Raw genomic sequence first — 15,949 nt, forward strand, 5'->3', positions numbered from 1 at the left:
GTGAAATCATGGAGCCAGAGTTGTCGTATACATGGTCCCTCCTAGCAATTATATTCAAACAACTCTGGAACTACAAGTGACTATTTTGGGAAGCACCCCATCATGCCGGTCATGCGCAGTAGCAATTTGCACACGCCAGCTGCATGTCCAGACTTCAGTAAGCCGGATCTTTTAGAGAAAATGGAGCACCATTTGGAGCACCATTTGGAACAACATTATCCCCTGATTAATCTGTTTCATTTCAGATGAAACGCGTTTGAATTTTTTTCATTTTTTTTTTATATCTGCTCAAGGTGATACAGTGACGGAAAGGTTTTATACAGGGACAGCTGTGGACCGTCCTTGTACAGACAGGAGTTTGGGATCGTATAAGGATTTATTCTAGCATGTGAGGGACATATAGTTCTCTTCAAAAGGTATCTGCTTGTATCCTCTTGCTTGGTCACCACGCGCTGGACTGGTAAGAATTTTCCATTACTATTGTTCCCACATGCTTATATGTTTTCAGTATTGAGTTCATTATACTGGCGTGTTTCAAGCCAAACAGGTTGTTGGAGCAGCACTGTGGCTAACTGGATTCAATCCAACGTGGCTGCAGGCTTCAGAAGAACCGACTCAAAGATTTTCCAAATGCAAACTCCAAAGAAGGGAAGCAGCACTTCAAAATAAATAGAAAAGGTTTATTTCACCAGTGGTGAATACTATGTTTCGGCTAGCTCTATGTAGCCATTCTCAAGAACTTTTTTATTGCAGCCAATCTTACCAATTGAGGCATGGCCTCGAAAAGTATTGAGGTTTACCAAAAAGTTGCCATGGCCTAAATTTTGCTTCAAATGGGCCAAAATTAAGCTAACAAACAGGGGGTGCAAAGTTAGACTAGACATTGATTAGCTACACCAGGTTTATTATTTAAAAGATAACTTTCTAACTTTTAGACACTATTAATAAAACTTCCCCTCTACATGCAATTCAATTATCAGCATGAAGCAATGCTGCGTCCATGATGAGGGCTACTGAAAAGCTCTGTAATTATTGATTTCTTTTTTATGTACGGCAGCTCAGAAAACTGTTTGCATCATAAAGAAAAAAATCGAAATCGGGGAAGTGAAATTAAAGTCTCCTTCAGCCAGTTAGTTTAACACAAAATGAATGTATTGTACGGCTGGTTATTTTGTGCTCTTAGAGACTGCACAGCAGTGCGCCATTGTGTGTCTGAGGGGGTTGGTACACAGTTTTCTTCTCACCCAGGTGAAAAAAGAAGCTACCTGATTGTCCAAATAATAACCAGCCAACTGTTACTTAATTGCCAGTGTGACACAATATAACATAGACTTTCCAGCTTACTTCATTGTCAGACCATACAGCAGGTTCTTTATTATCAAAGGATCAAGCAGAAAATCTTCTCTGTGTGACGCCGACTGCGCAAAACAAGGCGATTTCAATAGAAAAGCTGCAGGGAAAAATGAAGCATAAATGTAGTCACCATCAGCACTTATGCTAGCCATGTTATTAAGCGGACCTCCCATATACAGCCTGTTTAAATATAATACAAGGGATACATGTTGTCAGCAATTCACCCATATATTGTAAGATCCGATTTTATGTTTAGGGGTTACTTTATTCCACATAATCACATTCCATAAGTTATATAAGATTGTACAAATATCAAAGAGCGGAAAAGCCAAGCTGTGCAGATTGCATGTTATACATGTATGCTGCTATTCACCCACATTAAGTGTTTGCACCAGTTTTCTGTCTGAGTTTTTACTGAAAAGAAGGTGCAAACTGCTTGTACATGTAGTTATAGAGTGTCTGCGCCAATTTTATGTTGCGGCTGCTCTGGGTCCACCGCACCACAACGTTCTGCACATAAAGGGGCATTTCAGTGCAGATTTGGGTCGTGCGCCACATTTATTACTGTGACTCGACAGAAATGTATTTCATGCTCTATGTTTAAGTTGCACCATAAAATGGTTGCACACTTCCTGATCAGTGCAGGGTGCACCAGATTAATGAAAACAGTGACCCAGTATTCCCATTAAACTGAGTGCACCAGAAAAAAAACTGTTTAATAATGTGCGCAGGATGTGCAAGATTAATTACCATGTGCAAACTGCACGTAATTTGCACAGTAATTTGTGCAGTTTGTACATTACGTGCAGTTTGCACATGGTAATTAATCTTGTGCATCCTGCGCACACCCAAAATTATTAAACAGTTTTTTTCTACCTTTCTACCTGATTCAACTAATGCTGACAGGAAATCTACCATCAAAATCAAGCATGGATAAACCAGGGACACTTACTCATAGATCCAGACAATAGACAATGTGACTGTAGTAATCTTATAATTGTTATCCATTACCACCTTCTTTCTAATATCAACTTTTAAAATTATGGTAAGGGCTCCTGAGGGTGTGACCAGAGCCCCGCCTTGCTGTAGATCACCCTGCCTCTCTGATCCTGCATGGCATTGCCTCTCCCCATGCCTGATATAATATCACTGCAGCAGAGAAAGTTTTAGCACATAGAAGCCCATTTACTAAGGGCCACGCACTGCACTTTTGTCAGAATTTAAGATGTGTGTGCACTACGATTGTGTCACACTCAACCCTTTTGTGGCGGCTTCCATGCGACAGAAATTAGTGGGCGTGCCGTCAGACAGCCCAACGGATTCGGACGGAGTGCTATATTTAACTTTCAAATTGTGTCACACGCCCTATGTTACAGATGCACCACAAAAAAGTGGTGAACTCTGTCGGGCCAGTGCAGGGAAGAGACACATTCATGATTTCTGGCGCACGATTTTAGTGAATTGCCGCACACAGCATCATAGGCGGACAATGCACTTTTAGTGAACTACAGTGACTTTGTAAGTAAATGTGCCCCAAAGTGTGAAGGGGGAGGTGCTCCTACACTGTGTAAAAGCTGGAGTATCTTGATTTTAGATGGATGGAGGCAATGGATAATAGATATAAGATTACCACAGACACGGTACCTGGATCTACACCTTATCATGCTTGATTTTGATGGATCTTGTCTGAACAGTTCCACTAGGTTTTCTGCTAAGAATTTTGTTCAATCCATCTTTTACCATTCTGTTGGCTATAATGTCCTCTCCACAGTGTGACTACAACTCCTCACTGCTACCACTGTATCTTGGGAACCACTTTCTAGCAGTAGGGTCACAACTTTAGGTGTAGAAGTCCCTGTGAGATAGTCCACATCTTGAGTGGGTTCTAAGTGAAAAACGTAGAATCATCATTAGTCTCACCCCCTCATTGTGGTTGCAAGTCGAGAGTAGAATATTGTAACAATTTTATTTAGTTGCAAACTAAATATTAATAAAATAACATGCCATTTTTTTGGAAAAAAGACCAGCCGGTTGTAAGTTCTCAGAACCCCAGTTCTTTATTAACCACAGCTTGCTCACAATAACATACAGGAAATAGCACTAATGAAGAGTAGAATATGCAGGCAGCAACTTCCATGGGGCAGGAACAATTTCAAAATCGCAACTATGTTTGACACTTGGTGGCTGTTAGGCAATTCCACACTTGGCACGTGCACCCTGTCTAATGATCCCTGTAGATATACTGATTACATAACCAGAAATTTGCGGCTATTAAAGTTTGATAATAATCTTACAGGCTCCATACAGAATTACGTTGTATAAAATAGTCCTCATTGACCATTGAGGTATAGCAGAGAGAGTACAGGGAGCTCATGCTGGGAGATCTAGGACCACCTTTGCTTACGATAGGGTCCCTGTGCAAATCAGTTGCGTAGTTGTCTTACTCTATCACTACAAGATCCTATGTGCCTCTCAAATGTAGTGAAATTCACCCCAAAAACAGTGACATCTATTCCCCAGGTGTTACAAACTACCAAACTAATGGAATAGCAGTTTAGCCTACGCCATAAATCACTGTAAACGTCTTACCATGACACACAAGGAAAGGAGCATTTTCGCTTTTCGGACATTAAGATTCTCTCTGGACACCGACATGTAATAACATCATTGTACTTGGGTTATAAAGACTGAATTAACAAATTGGAAAGCTTACAAAATATCCAATATGGCTCAGTGATGGCAGGTCTGACCACCACCAGCCCGGTGATTACTTGTATGTTATGCACCAAAAGAAAGGAGGTTGGGGGGGGGGGGGGGGGGATGAAGGGATTCAACAGGTATTTTGGAAAGTTTCTGCAAATTTGCTTTAGAAGAAACAGACGACACCTAAAGCCTGTTACAGGACATGTAAGATTATGAAATAACTTGCATAATGCAATACTTGTAATTTTTTAACAAAAATGTAAGTATTTACAAAATAAGACCCACATTTTTTTTTATTTTTTTTTTTAAACATGAAGCAAATCATTCTGCAAAGAGACCACATTTTTTTTTAGTTTTTTTTTCATTGATTTTTTTTCTTTTGTTCGTCATGAGTTCTTGTTGTTGTTTTTTTTTCTTTGTGTTAATTTTTGTGATGTCATACATATTCCGTATTGTTATCGCATGATCCGTAAATATAGGCAAATAAGTAACTATTGTTGGTAGATTTTTCAGCCTGAAAGCTCTTCCTGGAGCTCCTTGTTCCTACGGACCTCGGCAGCATGCCTCTCCTGTAAGACAAAAGTAACATATCTTAGGACATGGAGTTCATTTGATAAAGTCAAAATTAAGGCACTGAAAGCTTTTCAGCTTGAGTATAAATTTGTAAAATCAAAATCTAGATGGACTCCATTCAGGGGGGCATTTTTGCAGATGTGATCTGGCAACAACTATTGTGGTCACATCACAGCCACCATTGACTTCTATTACACCTGAACCAGGGGCGTAACTACAGCCATAGCAGCTGCTATGGGGCCCACAGTGTCAGAGGGCCCTCGCAATTTGGGTATTGAGACTGTATTGGGCATTTATATGCTGTATGTGTTTATATGCTGTATGTCTGTATATGGTATGGTATTGTATGTATGTGTGAATTTGCTGTATTTTTGTGCATATGTGATGTGTATATGCTGTGTATGTGTATTGGGTGTACATGGCATTGTATTTATGTGTGTATATGCTGTATGTATTAATGGGGTGCATATACTGTATATGTGTTTATGCTGTATGTGTGTATGTGGTGTTTACATGCTATATGTGTACGTATATAAGTATATAAATGTGTGTTTATATGACTGTATAAATGTGTGTGATTGTAACTCACATGTACAAGTATACCAATATGTATATTTTTTAAAGGGGGCCCCTTTCAGAAGTCGGCTATGAAGCCCTGCCTCTCCTAGTTACGCCCCTGACCTGAACCATGACCAGTTGGGTGACTGTGCCACAAAATATAGGTTAGGACTTATTCCAGGCCGGTTTGTGGTACAGCCACTTATTTTCCATCGAGCTGATCGTTTTTTTTGCACGTGGTCATGAGCATTCAGATTTATTCTGATTGTGGTAAATTAGTGTCTATGTATAACCTCAAACCCTGTCCCTTTATCATCCAGCAGCCAATGCATATCAGTTTTACTTTCTATTTAAATTGCCCGTTTTTCATGTTCAAAGGGACTAAACAAAAGGACTAGGATCATCTGTACTTATACACAAGGCTCATAGGGTCATATAGGGCCACGACCCTTTTGTTCTACCTCATAGCAGCGATCTGATCACTGGAAGCCATTGTGACTATGCTATCATACAAGCATGATGGCCACCCTTGTAAAGTTCTATAAATACAACGGGAAGCCTTATCTTCAGTCCACGCAGCACCGGTGATGAAACACCACCAATGATGAAAATAGGGTTCCTCTGCCCCAAGGTGCTGTTCTTGGTTATCTACATCAGTGTCAGTCCTATAGGTATTAAATAAAGCGGCAGCACATATACATGACTTGTGCTCCACTCAATGGAGAGAGGGTATTACTTGTAATAATGAATATTTTTTTGAATATACAGTCCAGTACACTGACTCTTCTAGGATACATATTTATAATGTTCTCCAGGAGATCAAGTCCTGTCAGCTGTGAACAAACTATTTAATTTCACCCGTACAGTCTTATGTTCCTTACCTTCTCCTGAAGACGTTCCAAAAGAGAAGCTAAATAGGCTTCACGGTTCTCTTTAATCTGTTCCATTTTAAGTATCAGTTTTTCCTCCGCCATTCGGCTAAAGTTATTGTTTTCCTCCAGAGCCTTTTGGAGAACTTCCCTTTCATGCTCACGTTTCTCTGCCAGTTGCTTCAGGATCTGGGCTTCCTGAGTCTGTAGAAGAAAACAGAATGTGGCACTGAGTAACAGAAGCTCTCCATTGTCCATTCTCAGTGTTGACTGCAACCGAAATAAAATTCTCACTTGAAGGAGACTGGGGAGATAAAGGAATCTACCAGCTCCCAATTCCCACTAGTAGAAACAGCACGGTGTAGGCAACGTTATGATCTAAACTTGTTCATGTTTCTTGGTAGTCTGTCATCCAGTTGTTATCTTTATGTGAATAAGCTTCTTTGTGCATCAGGGTTGGAGTCATGTCTACTGGTGCACATGTTTTAGTCTGTCTATGTCTAGCTACAAAGTATAACCTCATTGTGTAATACTATGGTGTATGGTGTAGAAAGCAGTTATATCGTCAAACACAGCCATGTCCATGGTACTCAGAGAAGCTCATTTGCATCATGAATAATAGACAATAATGACATTTTCTCCAAAATTACAGGCAAATTCTTTCTAGATAGTTATTGAAGTTCACTACAGAATGCTGTTATTACTGTATACTGGAGTTGGTGTACTCTCTCGTCAAGACTTGTCTATGTATGAAAGTAAAGGTTGTTAGAATAAAACGTGGAAAATGTGTTAATCTTCTTGAGACCATGCCCATTACTATTGAACCTTGCCTACTTCTCTTTAAAACTTCTTTACAGGCACATTTCTAAACATTTACTCTATCTTTGATCTGTCACCGTATATATATTTTTACCCCTGAGAACCTGTCATCATGAAGGGCATTTTTCAGGGATGACAGGTTCTAAAAGGCATCTAATGCTCAATATATAATATATATTATAATATAACAACATACTGGGGGAGGTTTATCACCAGTGAATAGAGCAGTGCATAGCTAGACTACACAGTCGTATTCTCAACCAGATTGATAAACATGTACAGTATGATAAATATCACGTAGATTGTTCTTTACTCTTCTTTCTCTTACACTTTACTCCTGTGCCACAAATTTTGTGCTGCAAAGCTATGCCCCCATTCCTGGGGCCACACTCATTTTACAAGTAGGTAAAGTTCCTAAAAATGATTTAAAACCCTTTAAGGGAACCTGTCATCAGCAATTGGTCTAATAAACCAATGGCGGTTTGTTGCAAGGCCACGTAACACCTTTGAGGTCATGTTTCTTTCGTCGTCCAGTGTGGTGGCATCATCCAGAAAATCATTTTTGAACTGAGATGTAACTTGGTTGAATGAAGTCATGGAGATGGAGAGTTTAGTCCTGAAATCAAGATCTCTCCACCTCAGAAGGCCTTCTACGATGTGATTGACATCATGCATCAGACTTCAGAAGATCTGGTTAGTGATGTCTCTGGATGCAGGACCACAATTACAGTGAAGGAGGCATTCTGAGGAAGAGAGAGCTTGACTTCAGAGTTAAACTATCCGCCTCCTAGACTTTATACAACCATTTCACATCTCACTTCAAAGTTGATTTTTGTGATAATGCCAGCACACCAGGTCATGAAAGCGATACATTGTCAAAGTTTTCCAGCTGCTTGACAACCTACTGGTAGTGGTATATTAGGTATATTTCTGCTGGTAGGTTCCTATTAATAAATGTGGCTGAAAGCATTTCAGGTGCCATTGCTCCAGAGTTATGTTTGGTAAATCTCCCCCACTCCATACATCTCCAAGTGAAGGCGTACCTTTCTTCTGTCTTCTGCAGCTTCCAGTTTTGCTTGTATCTCTTCTAGAGAAAGATCCTTCTTCTTTGGAGAGGCCAAGGTTCGTGGAGCCTCAGAGACTGGAGATGGTGGCTTCAGTATCAGCTCAAAGGCCTGGCCAGATGCCCTCTTATTAATCTGTTTCACTTCCATATCTAATCAGAAAAATAGAATTACAGAATCTTAGTTCAGTAATAGCTGAAGATGTCAGATACTTTTAAGTAAAAAGGCCCAAAAATTTGGCAAAATGATACCAGGACAACTGTAGGACCTGCAGCACAGGAATGCTGGGTAAATAAATGCCAAGGAGAGTTTTATGTTATATATCATATCATCTGGGAAATGTTTTGTCAACTTTTTCAAGATGGTAATCCAGAGAATAAAACTTTATTTTTTCTGCATGGAAAATTATTTGTATATCTCTGCTCCAGGCTAGTCTTATCTTTATCCATCAACAACTAGATTTATTTAGTCTGGAAAAGAGAAGACTAAGACTAACATGATTAATTTATATAAATATATTATCTATACAAAAAATATTGTGAAAGTTGTTTCACATTTAATCAAATCAAAAGACGAGGGGGCACTGTCTCCGTCTGGAGAAAACAAGGTTTAATCACCAGAGGCGACAGGGCTCTTTTACTATGAGAACTGTCAATCTGTGGAATAGCCTGCCTCAGGCACTGGTCACAGCAGGGACAGCAGAGAGCTTCAAGAAGGGTCTAGATGCCTCTTTACACCTAAATAACATTGGCGGTTATGTTATATAGAATTATTTCCCCTAAATCCCTCATCCAATCCCTTCCTTGGTAAAATTGATGTCTTTTTTTCAACCGTATAAACTATAATGCTATGATTACTAAATGCAAATAAATGATCTATTCCATCCAGACTATTTATACTAAAGTCCGGAAATCATAATACCACTCATTTTCAGATATTTTTTTATTCAAACTTTTTTAAAATCCACAAGTCCCTTTGGGTTCCTCCCCACATTCATCCCCTTCCACCTCTTCTCAGCTATAATGCTATGGTACTATAGAGCCTCTGCTCCTTCCCTGACAAGCAGGACAAAGAGCCATTTTTATAGGCTGGATCACTTTGTACTCATCAAACGTCAGGTCATGATATGCATAAACTCTGTAAGTAAATAGCATCATTCTTTATTGGATGCTTTTTTAAATAAAGTGTAAATGATACATTTTATATAGATTGTAAAAAGTTAACATATCTGCATATCATATTTCTTATATTAATATACAATAAGGAAATTTGTATTCAGTGAAACTCAGTGTGAAAGGGGTCTGGAATGAAAGTGGACCCCCCATTTCCTGTCACCATCAAAAGTTTTTTCTTTAGCTGCAACTAGGGGGAGCGCTATAGTTGCTGTGTACATTTCTATGTACTGAGCTCCCCCTAGTGGTGGATGCAAGCAGATTATGATTTAATATGTAAAAGCCCCCTGATACTTTCATCTAATGTGGAACCTTGTAACAAACAATGACGTATAAAGACTATACTTACTACAATTAAATACTATAAATAAATATATATTTTATAACTGTGTGTACAGTTGGGTCCATTCTAAATGTGGCTATGGGATGCTGTGTATTCTTTCTTAGCTATTCATACAACATGCAAGAATTACACGTTACTGTATTGCTTGATAAGAAGTGAAGCTATACATCTATGGTTGTGCTGTCACAAGTATAGGTACATATATAAGAAGCGGCGGGGGGGGTCACTTACTTACCATCAAATGTGTATGCATTGATGTTTCGAGGCTCAGAATGGAAGCATGAGCAGATTAGAGAGAGCATAGACAGCTCCTTCATTTTTTCCTTGTAGGCTGAAAAAAAGCGAAAAAAAAAAAATCAGTCCTGTTAAGTCTACAAAAATCAAAACTGGTTTAATTTTTGTAAAATATCACATTTTTTTTATTAGTGCAGAAAGGAGGGGCTGTTGAGCAGCTCAATTCTGAGAGCAAAGGGCACAGCAGTGTGAGGAAACTCCCCCAGTGCATTGGGTCCAGCTACAATCATGGAATATAAACGTATTTTTCACAGTCCTGCTGCTACTCACAACACACAAAAATGTACTGTGCAGTGCAACTCTGGTCTGTGGGCCACAGCAGGTCACAAAGGACAAGTATTACCATTAAAATTATACCAACACGTTCTATATCGGGTATCCTTATCTGCTAAATGTGAAACGGCTCAACTTTGTCATTCCTAGTCCTTAGTACTTTGTGAAATGTGCAATAACTACCTGTCCCTTAGTCTCTACCATTGCTCATTAAAGCTGCATCAAGTTCTGCTAATATCAACAAATGATCAGGCATATTAAAATCCAGCATGTGCCTCCATTTTTACCCAATTACAGCCTGTAGATGTATATTTATTACTAATGAAACCCTAATTGCTGGAATCTATAGCTGATAATAAAGAGTCATTGCACTTTAATGAAGTTTCTTCAGTTTTATAACAGCTGGAAATCGTGACATTAGTACAAGTTTTACAGAGACTAATGAAGCCAATTATACCTTCTCTTATGTGAAGCTTCTGGCGTATCTGACATCTTCTGCAATTATGTCTTTAAAGGACATTATTCCATGTATTCATGTAGAAACCTGTTATCTTTGGGGTTTGTTTAATTGGATATACTACAAAATATATCTACTTTTAATAATATCCATACGGTTATTGAACCAACATCATTGCTAATATGTCTGAAAAATATTTTTCAATAACTAATTTTTTAGCTCCATATTAATAAAACTCGAAACTATAACAGTTTTTTTTCCTGTCAAATCAGCTGCTATTGACATCTCATATTGTTCTAGATATAAGTATATTGTAGGCTAGTGGTAGGTTCCTATAGAGCCCTATTAACTAACTGCTCCCCTTCTTTTAGCTAAAAATTGTTTCCCTCAGATCCCCATATAATCAGCCTTATAATTTTGTCTGGTATCCAGAGATATCTATAGCAAGTTGAGGGTGTGTGTGTCCTCCTCGGGCTAAATCCAGCAACGCATTGCCATGCTTTCTCAGCATGCCACGGTAATGTCATGTTACCATGGTGACATAATCTCAGGTCCTTTAACCTCTTAACATTAGCAAACTGTACACCATGCATACATATGATAAAATGAAATCAAAGCATGCCTGCATGGACTTCTACTCCTCTCCATGCGGGGGGGGGGTTCATTTTCAAGTTGTGTCTCAGGCAGCAAAAAGGCTAGAATCAGCCCTTAGTCAAGATATGATAAGTTCTACTAAAATCAGACAACATGGAAAACCAACTCAAGTCCCTCTATTTGCCCGATTTTGGATGTAAACCAATGAACTTTTTCTAGAAGAAAACATTCTCCCTTCTGGTTTACTTAAATCCCAAGTCATGTACCAAGACTTCTTAAAAGTCGGCCATTGACATATAGGAGGCCACCATACAAAGGTGATAGTGGAGTAACAGTTTACCTTATTGCATGTTTTTTTACCAGACTCCTTAGTAGATTACTTTTGGTGTATTGTATAAGACTTTGTCCTATGTGAGGTCCAACTTTTGTAGGGTTATTTTTATGACCTTTGAGTTCAAGAATGAGGCCTAGATTTTGCCTATTATTGAACAGCTCATTCACCCAAGCCCTTTCCTGATCTGATTGGTTGACTTTCCATGGTCAAAAAGCGAGCTGTAAAACTTGAACTTTTTGGTTTTTTTTGCAGCTTTGGTTGAGCTCTCATCTATAAGGCACATGGAAAGAAAAATAGGAAATAGTACGTATTTTAAGACGAAACTTCCAAAAAATAATACAAATATAAAATGTGTAAACTCTCTAATTAGCAGAAACCAGCAGAAATATGTGTTGCTCCAAATATAATCCTATTATTGGCTAGGCAGGGAAACAGAAAAAGACTGCATATTGATGACAGCCCGGATTACTTGTTATGATGGAAGCTGCTAGCGGTAGACAGATGGAGTACATATTAGTGCAGCATTTGGCAGAGAGCCGCCTTTCCCATAATTATCAGTCCAAAAACTCCACTTCTCTGCATCTCCATCTGCATGGCCAAGTTTTACAGATTACATACTGACAGATTGTTTCATCACTAATTAATCAATTCCCATGAGTCTTTGCCTCATCTTTTGTACTATTTCATTTTAGGGGCATTAGAAATACAAAAATGATAACTGGGCCCATAGATGTCTTAACGTAGCAGCACTAGAGATTACAGCTGCAATCCTGGAATGTAAATGCATTTTTTCACAGTCCTGCTGCTACTAACATATACACACAATAGTATGATTACACAGATCTCCTGGATTGGCTGCCATTAAAAAAACAAAACGAAAATGCAGAGATTAAAGAACACAGCAGTGTGAGAGATGTTAGGTGTTCTCTTTACATATACTAATGTGTCTTTGTGTTCTATCGTGTATAATGTCATTATTTATTCACCGGTCGTCCTGGAACCTGAAGGATGAAAAAATATGTGACCGGCTGCCAGGTTTTATACTACATATATGAATATCAGTGCGGTCCTTGCACCATAACCTGCAAATGTTCAGCCAGGGTATAGCAAGTGCACAGGAGGGAGACAGGAACGCTCCACTACTCCGCTATAGTAGATGAAGTGACAGCATGGACTATCTGGTGTGGTACCTGTCAATGAATGAGAGATATAAGGCAGCAAGTGAAGTTGATATGTTAGAAGCAGCTTAGTCCACACCTGCATTCAGCATATCCTTCAATAATTAATAGTGGAAAAAAAATTGTGCGGCAGCCCCCATATTTTTTTGAGCTATAAGTAATGGAAGCATAATAAGGAGGTTGAAGAAAGTCCATTGAAGTCCATTTGCTTTCATTATTTTCTCCAAAAACAGGGAGTGTAATGGAAACCCCTGGATAAAGGGTCATAAACAACCAAGGCTCGTTGATGTTCCTGACAACCAAAAGTTATCCATTCCAATCTCACGCAAGAGCAACAAAGTATCTCAAACTGCTGGAACAGATAAAGCTTGCTGAGTATTGTGAAGAAGACTTGAGGAGTATGGGAAGAAGACAATCTGGCTGAGTTGACATGATGATGCCGTGAAAGATGTTCCTTCATAGACTCTAAAGTGCACGTGACCATGTTAACAGGGTAGTGCTCCTTGCTGCTCCACAAAATTGTTCAGGAATAGTTTTGGGAAGTTATCATGGGGGATTCTAAATTCCTCATATCTCAATCCAATCAAGCATCCAATGGAGACCCCACCAGAACATGACTACTTATTGAAATATACCACAGGATATGTCCAAAGGTCTTAAGGAGTCCCTGTTTCTTGAGATCAGAGGTGCTTTGGCAGCAGTAGGGGCATTCAGACAATATGAGGCTATTATGGAGGATTGCTGTACATTACACAATAGGGCACATTTACTTACCCGGTCCAGTCGCGATCCCGCGGTGCGTTGTCCGACAAGGATTCGGGTCTGCCGGGATTCACTAAGGTCGTGCGCCCGATTTCCACCAGGTGTCACTGCTGCGCCGAGGTCCGCCAGAGTTCACCTTCTTCTTCCTGGTGCATGTAAGTGCTTGATCTTGCGACACAAATCGTTCTTTTTCGAATCCGTCGGGTTGTCCGACGGCCATGCCCCCGATTTCTGCCGCATGAAAGCCAGCGCCGATGCACCAGAATCCGACCGCGTGCGTCAAAATTCCAGGGCAATTCGCCACAAAACGGAAATATTCAGGAAACCCAACGAAAGTGCGGCGTTCGGACCCTTAGTAAATGAGCCCCAATGTTTAGATGGTGATTATATCCATTGCAGCGTGGAAATCATCAATGCTTTAAGCGAATGTCTGATACTTTATACTAAATATATACATGTTGTTTACAAGTGTTATAGGAAGAGTGAAATCTGATGCTAAATAAAGCAACCTCAAGCTTGGGGCTATGTCATGCACCTATAAAGCAGATGTATTGCCAACTTTCTTTATTGAAAGCAGATATTGAATCATTATTTTTTTTATAGTCTACTTTTATCTGGTTTTATTTAGTGACCAGAAAGAAAATTACAGGATATTGTCCCTATCATTAAATACGGTCGGATAATGATATAAAAAAAAAAATCTGAAAATTGAATCACAGGAGCCCATCAGGAATTGTGTTCCCGAAATATGGTGTAAATCTTGGCACAATTTCTTGCACACAGTTTCGTCTATTTAACCTTGTTTCGCCACCTCCATTTTTGGGCACTCCTGCACCATGTGTGTGCCGTGGGCGGGGATGGCATCATATGCTTGTGCACTATGCATGTAGGTTCAACATGGGTCTTTGTCCAAATTCAGTGGCATAATCACAAAAAAAGGATCTCAGCAGGACAGTTAGGAGAGATTTGTGGGGCATTCACAGAATATTTAAAAATCTGCAGCAGATACAATGGGGGCATTCATTATTGGCTTTCCTCCAGTTTTTTGTCTTTTTCCCTTTCTTGCTGCGCCTTGTGCGCCATATTTGTGAATTGTCAATGTCATAATATTTGTCCTTTTCTGACATGCATGCCTCCGTTTTTTTGGTTAACCCAATGTGACACTTTTTTGGTGTAAATTTTGGCGCACAAATAGAGGAGCTAAAAACCGGTCTACCAAGTTCTATTTCACCTTCATGATTGTGGAGAGCGTTTAGAACCCTTCTGGTCGTGCGCCAATTCATTTAGCCCTTGCACCACAGTCCTACATCCAAGTCTAAAATACCACACAATTTGTGTGCCAAAAACATGGCCACAATTGATGAATGCCCCCAAATGTTTCTACACAACAATATTTTGCAACATACACACAATGGAGGAGATTTATCATACAATGACACTCGTGCGGCAGCGTACAATGATATCCCAGCCACTCACTTCAAGAGGCTTAGGCTTCCTGATGCACAATGTATCTCCATGCCAGCTCCTACTTGGTGAAGAAACATACTGCAGCCTGTGAACTTTCTCTTGTGAAAGTTTGCTGGGTGCAGTGAGTCCACAGCTGAGGGGTAAGAACACCCCATGTCGGCACTCTGTCCCTGGCCATGCCCCCCCTCCACACCCAGTTGGTATGGAGCTGGTTTATTCAGGATTATTCACCAGTTTTCTAGCGTAAAAGCCCTGATAATTGTCCCCATTGTGACAGAGTTATCAATCTGTTTGAAGTTCTGATGTAATTTGCGCCAAAAAGCATGAAATTTCATGAGCCGAATTTCTGAAGAGGTTTGGACAGTTTTTAGACACATTCCCGATTTCAACAACAATGAGGATGTTATCTCAAAAAAGTGGGCGTGGCTTCTTTGACCAACTACTGGATCGTGCAGAGTACAACTAAAGTCTCTGCGCTGTCCTACCGTGTGACATCTCTGATACATCTACCCAATTATCTTTATAATCCTGATGGGTCTTCATTCCCCCTAAGGGTATCATTCTGGAAACAAAATACTTTAAATAAAAAAAATCCCGCGCTATGTCCCTTATTGCTTCTGCTCAGCCCCTTCCACCAGGGATTGATGGTATTAAGCTCTTCTGTCTGCAGTGCTGGATTCATTCATTACAGGCTGTCAATAAATGGAGACCTCCAACCACCGGAGCGCATCATGGCTGACAGGTATCTGATATTGAAGGTCACCTGTCACGCTCTGAACATTGCTAATGATAATGGTGCAACACAGTATTGCATGACTGCATTACCAGCACTTGCCTCTAAGGAGCGCTATACTACTTTTCATATCTATTTACAGCTTTTTACTTCATTTACTGTTCTCCGGCAAGTACTGAAGATACTGTAATGGATGCCAGATATGATTACTAAGACGATTACTCTGGATACCAGACTCATTCCAGACAGGTTATTACCCTTTACTGAAATTGTATGGCATTTGCTGCAATGAATAACTCTGAAAGTCAATGAAAATTATATTAACAAATTCCATGTCCAAGTCTGCTGAGGATAGAAGCAACAAGGATGGGGCCTGAAGGATGGTCAGGCCAAGGGCTATATT

At 39.7% G+C, this 15,949-nt stretch overlaps 1 protein-coding gene across 1 annotated transcript in view; it reads right to left on the reverse strand.

The window, feature by feature from the left end:
- Window positions 1-3,384: 3,384 nt before the first annotated feature.
- STMN2 (stathmin 2) overlaps window positions 3,385-15,949 on the reverse strand; it is a 31,308-nt gene continuing 18,743 nt past the window's right edge. Inside the window, exons 2-5 of the mRNA XM_072151658.1 lie at window positions 9,690-9,785; window positions 7,919-8,091; window positions 6,069-6,260; window positions 3,385-4,625 (exon numbers count right to left, since the gene is read on the reverse strand). Of these exons, the coding sequence (XP_072007759.1) occupies window positions 4,566-4,625; window positions 6,069-6,260; window positions 7,919-8,091; window positions 9,690-9,785 (521 nt within the window). The 3' untranslated portion in view covers window positions 3,385-4,565. The remainder of the gene's footprint in view (window positions 4,626-6,068; window positions 6,261-7,918; window positions 8,092-9,689; window positions 9,786-15,949) is intronic.

The sequence above is a fragment of the Engystomops pustulosus genome, chromosome 5 (genome assembly GCF_040894005.1).
Source record: "Engystomops pustulosus chromosome 5, aEngPut4.maternal, whole genome shotgun sequence".
Taxonomy (NCBI): Eukaryota; Metazoa; Chordata; class Amphibia; order Anura; family Leptodactylidae; genus Engystomops; species Engystomops pustulosus.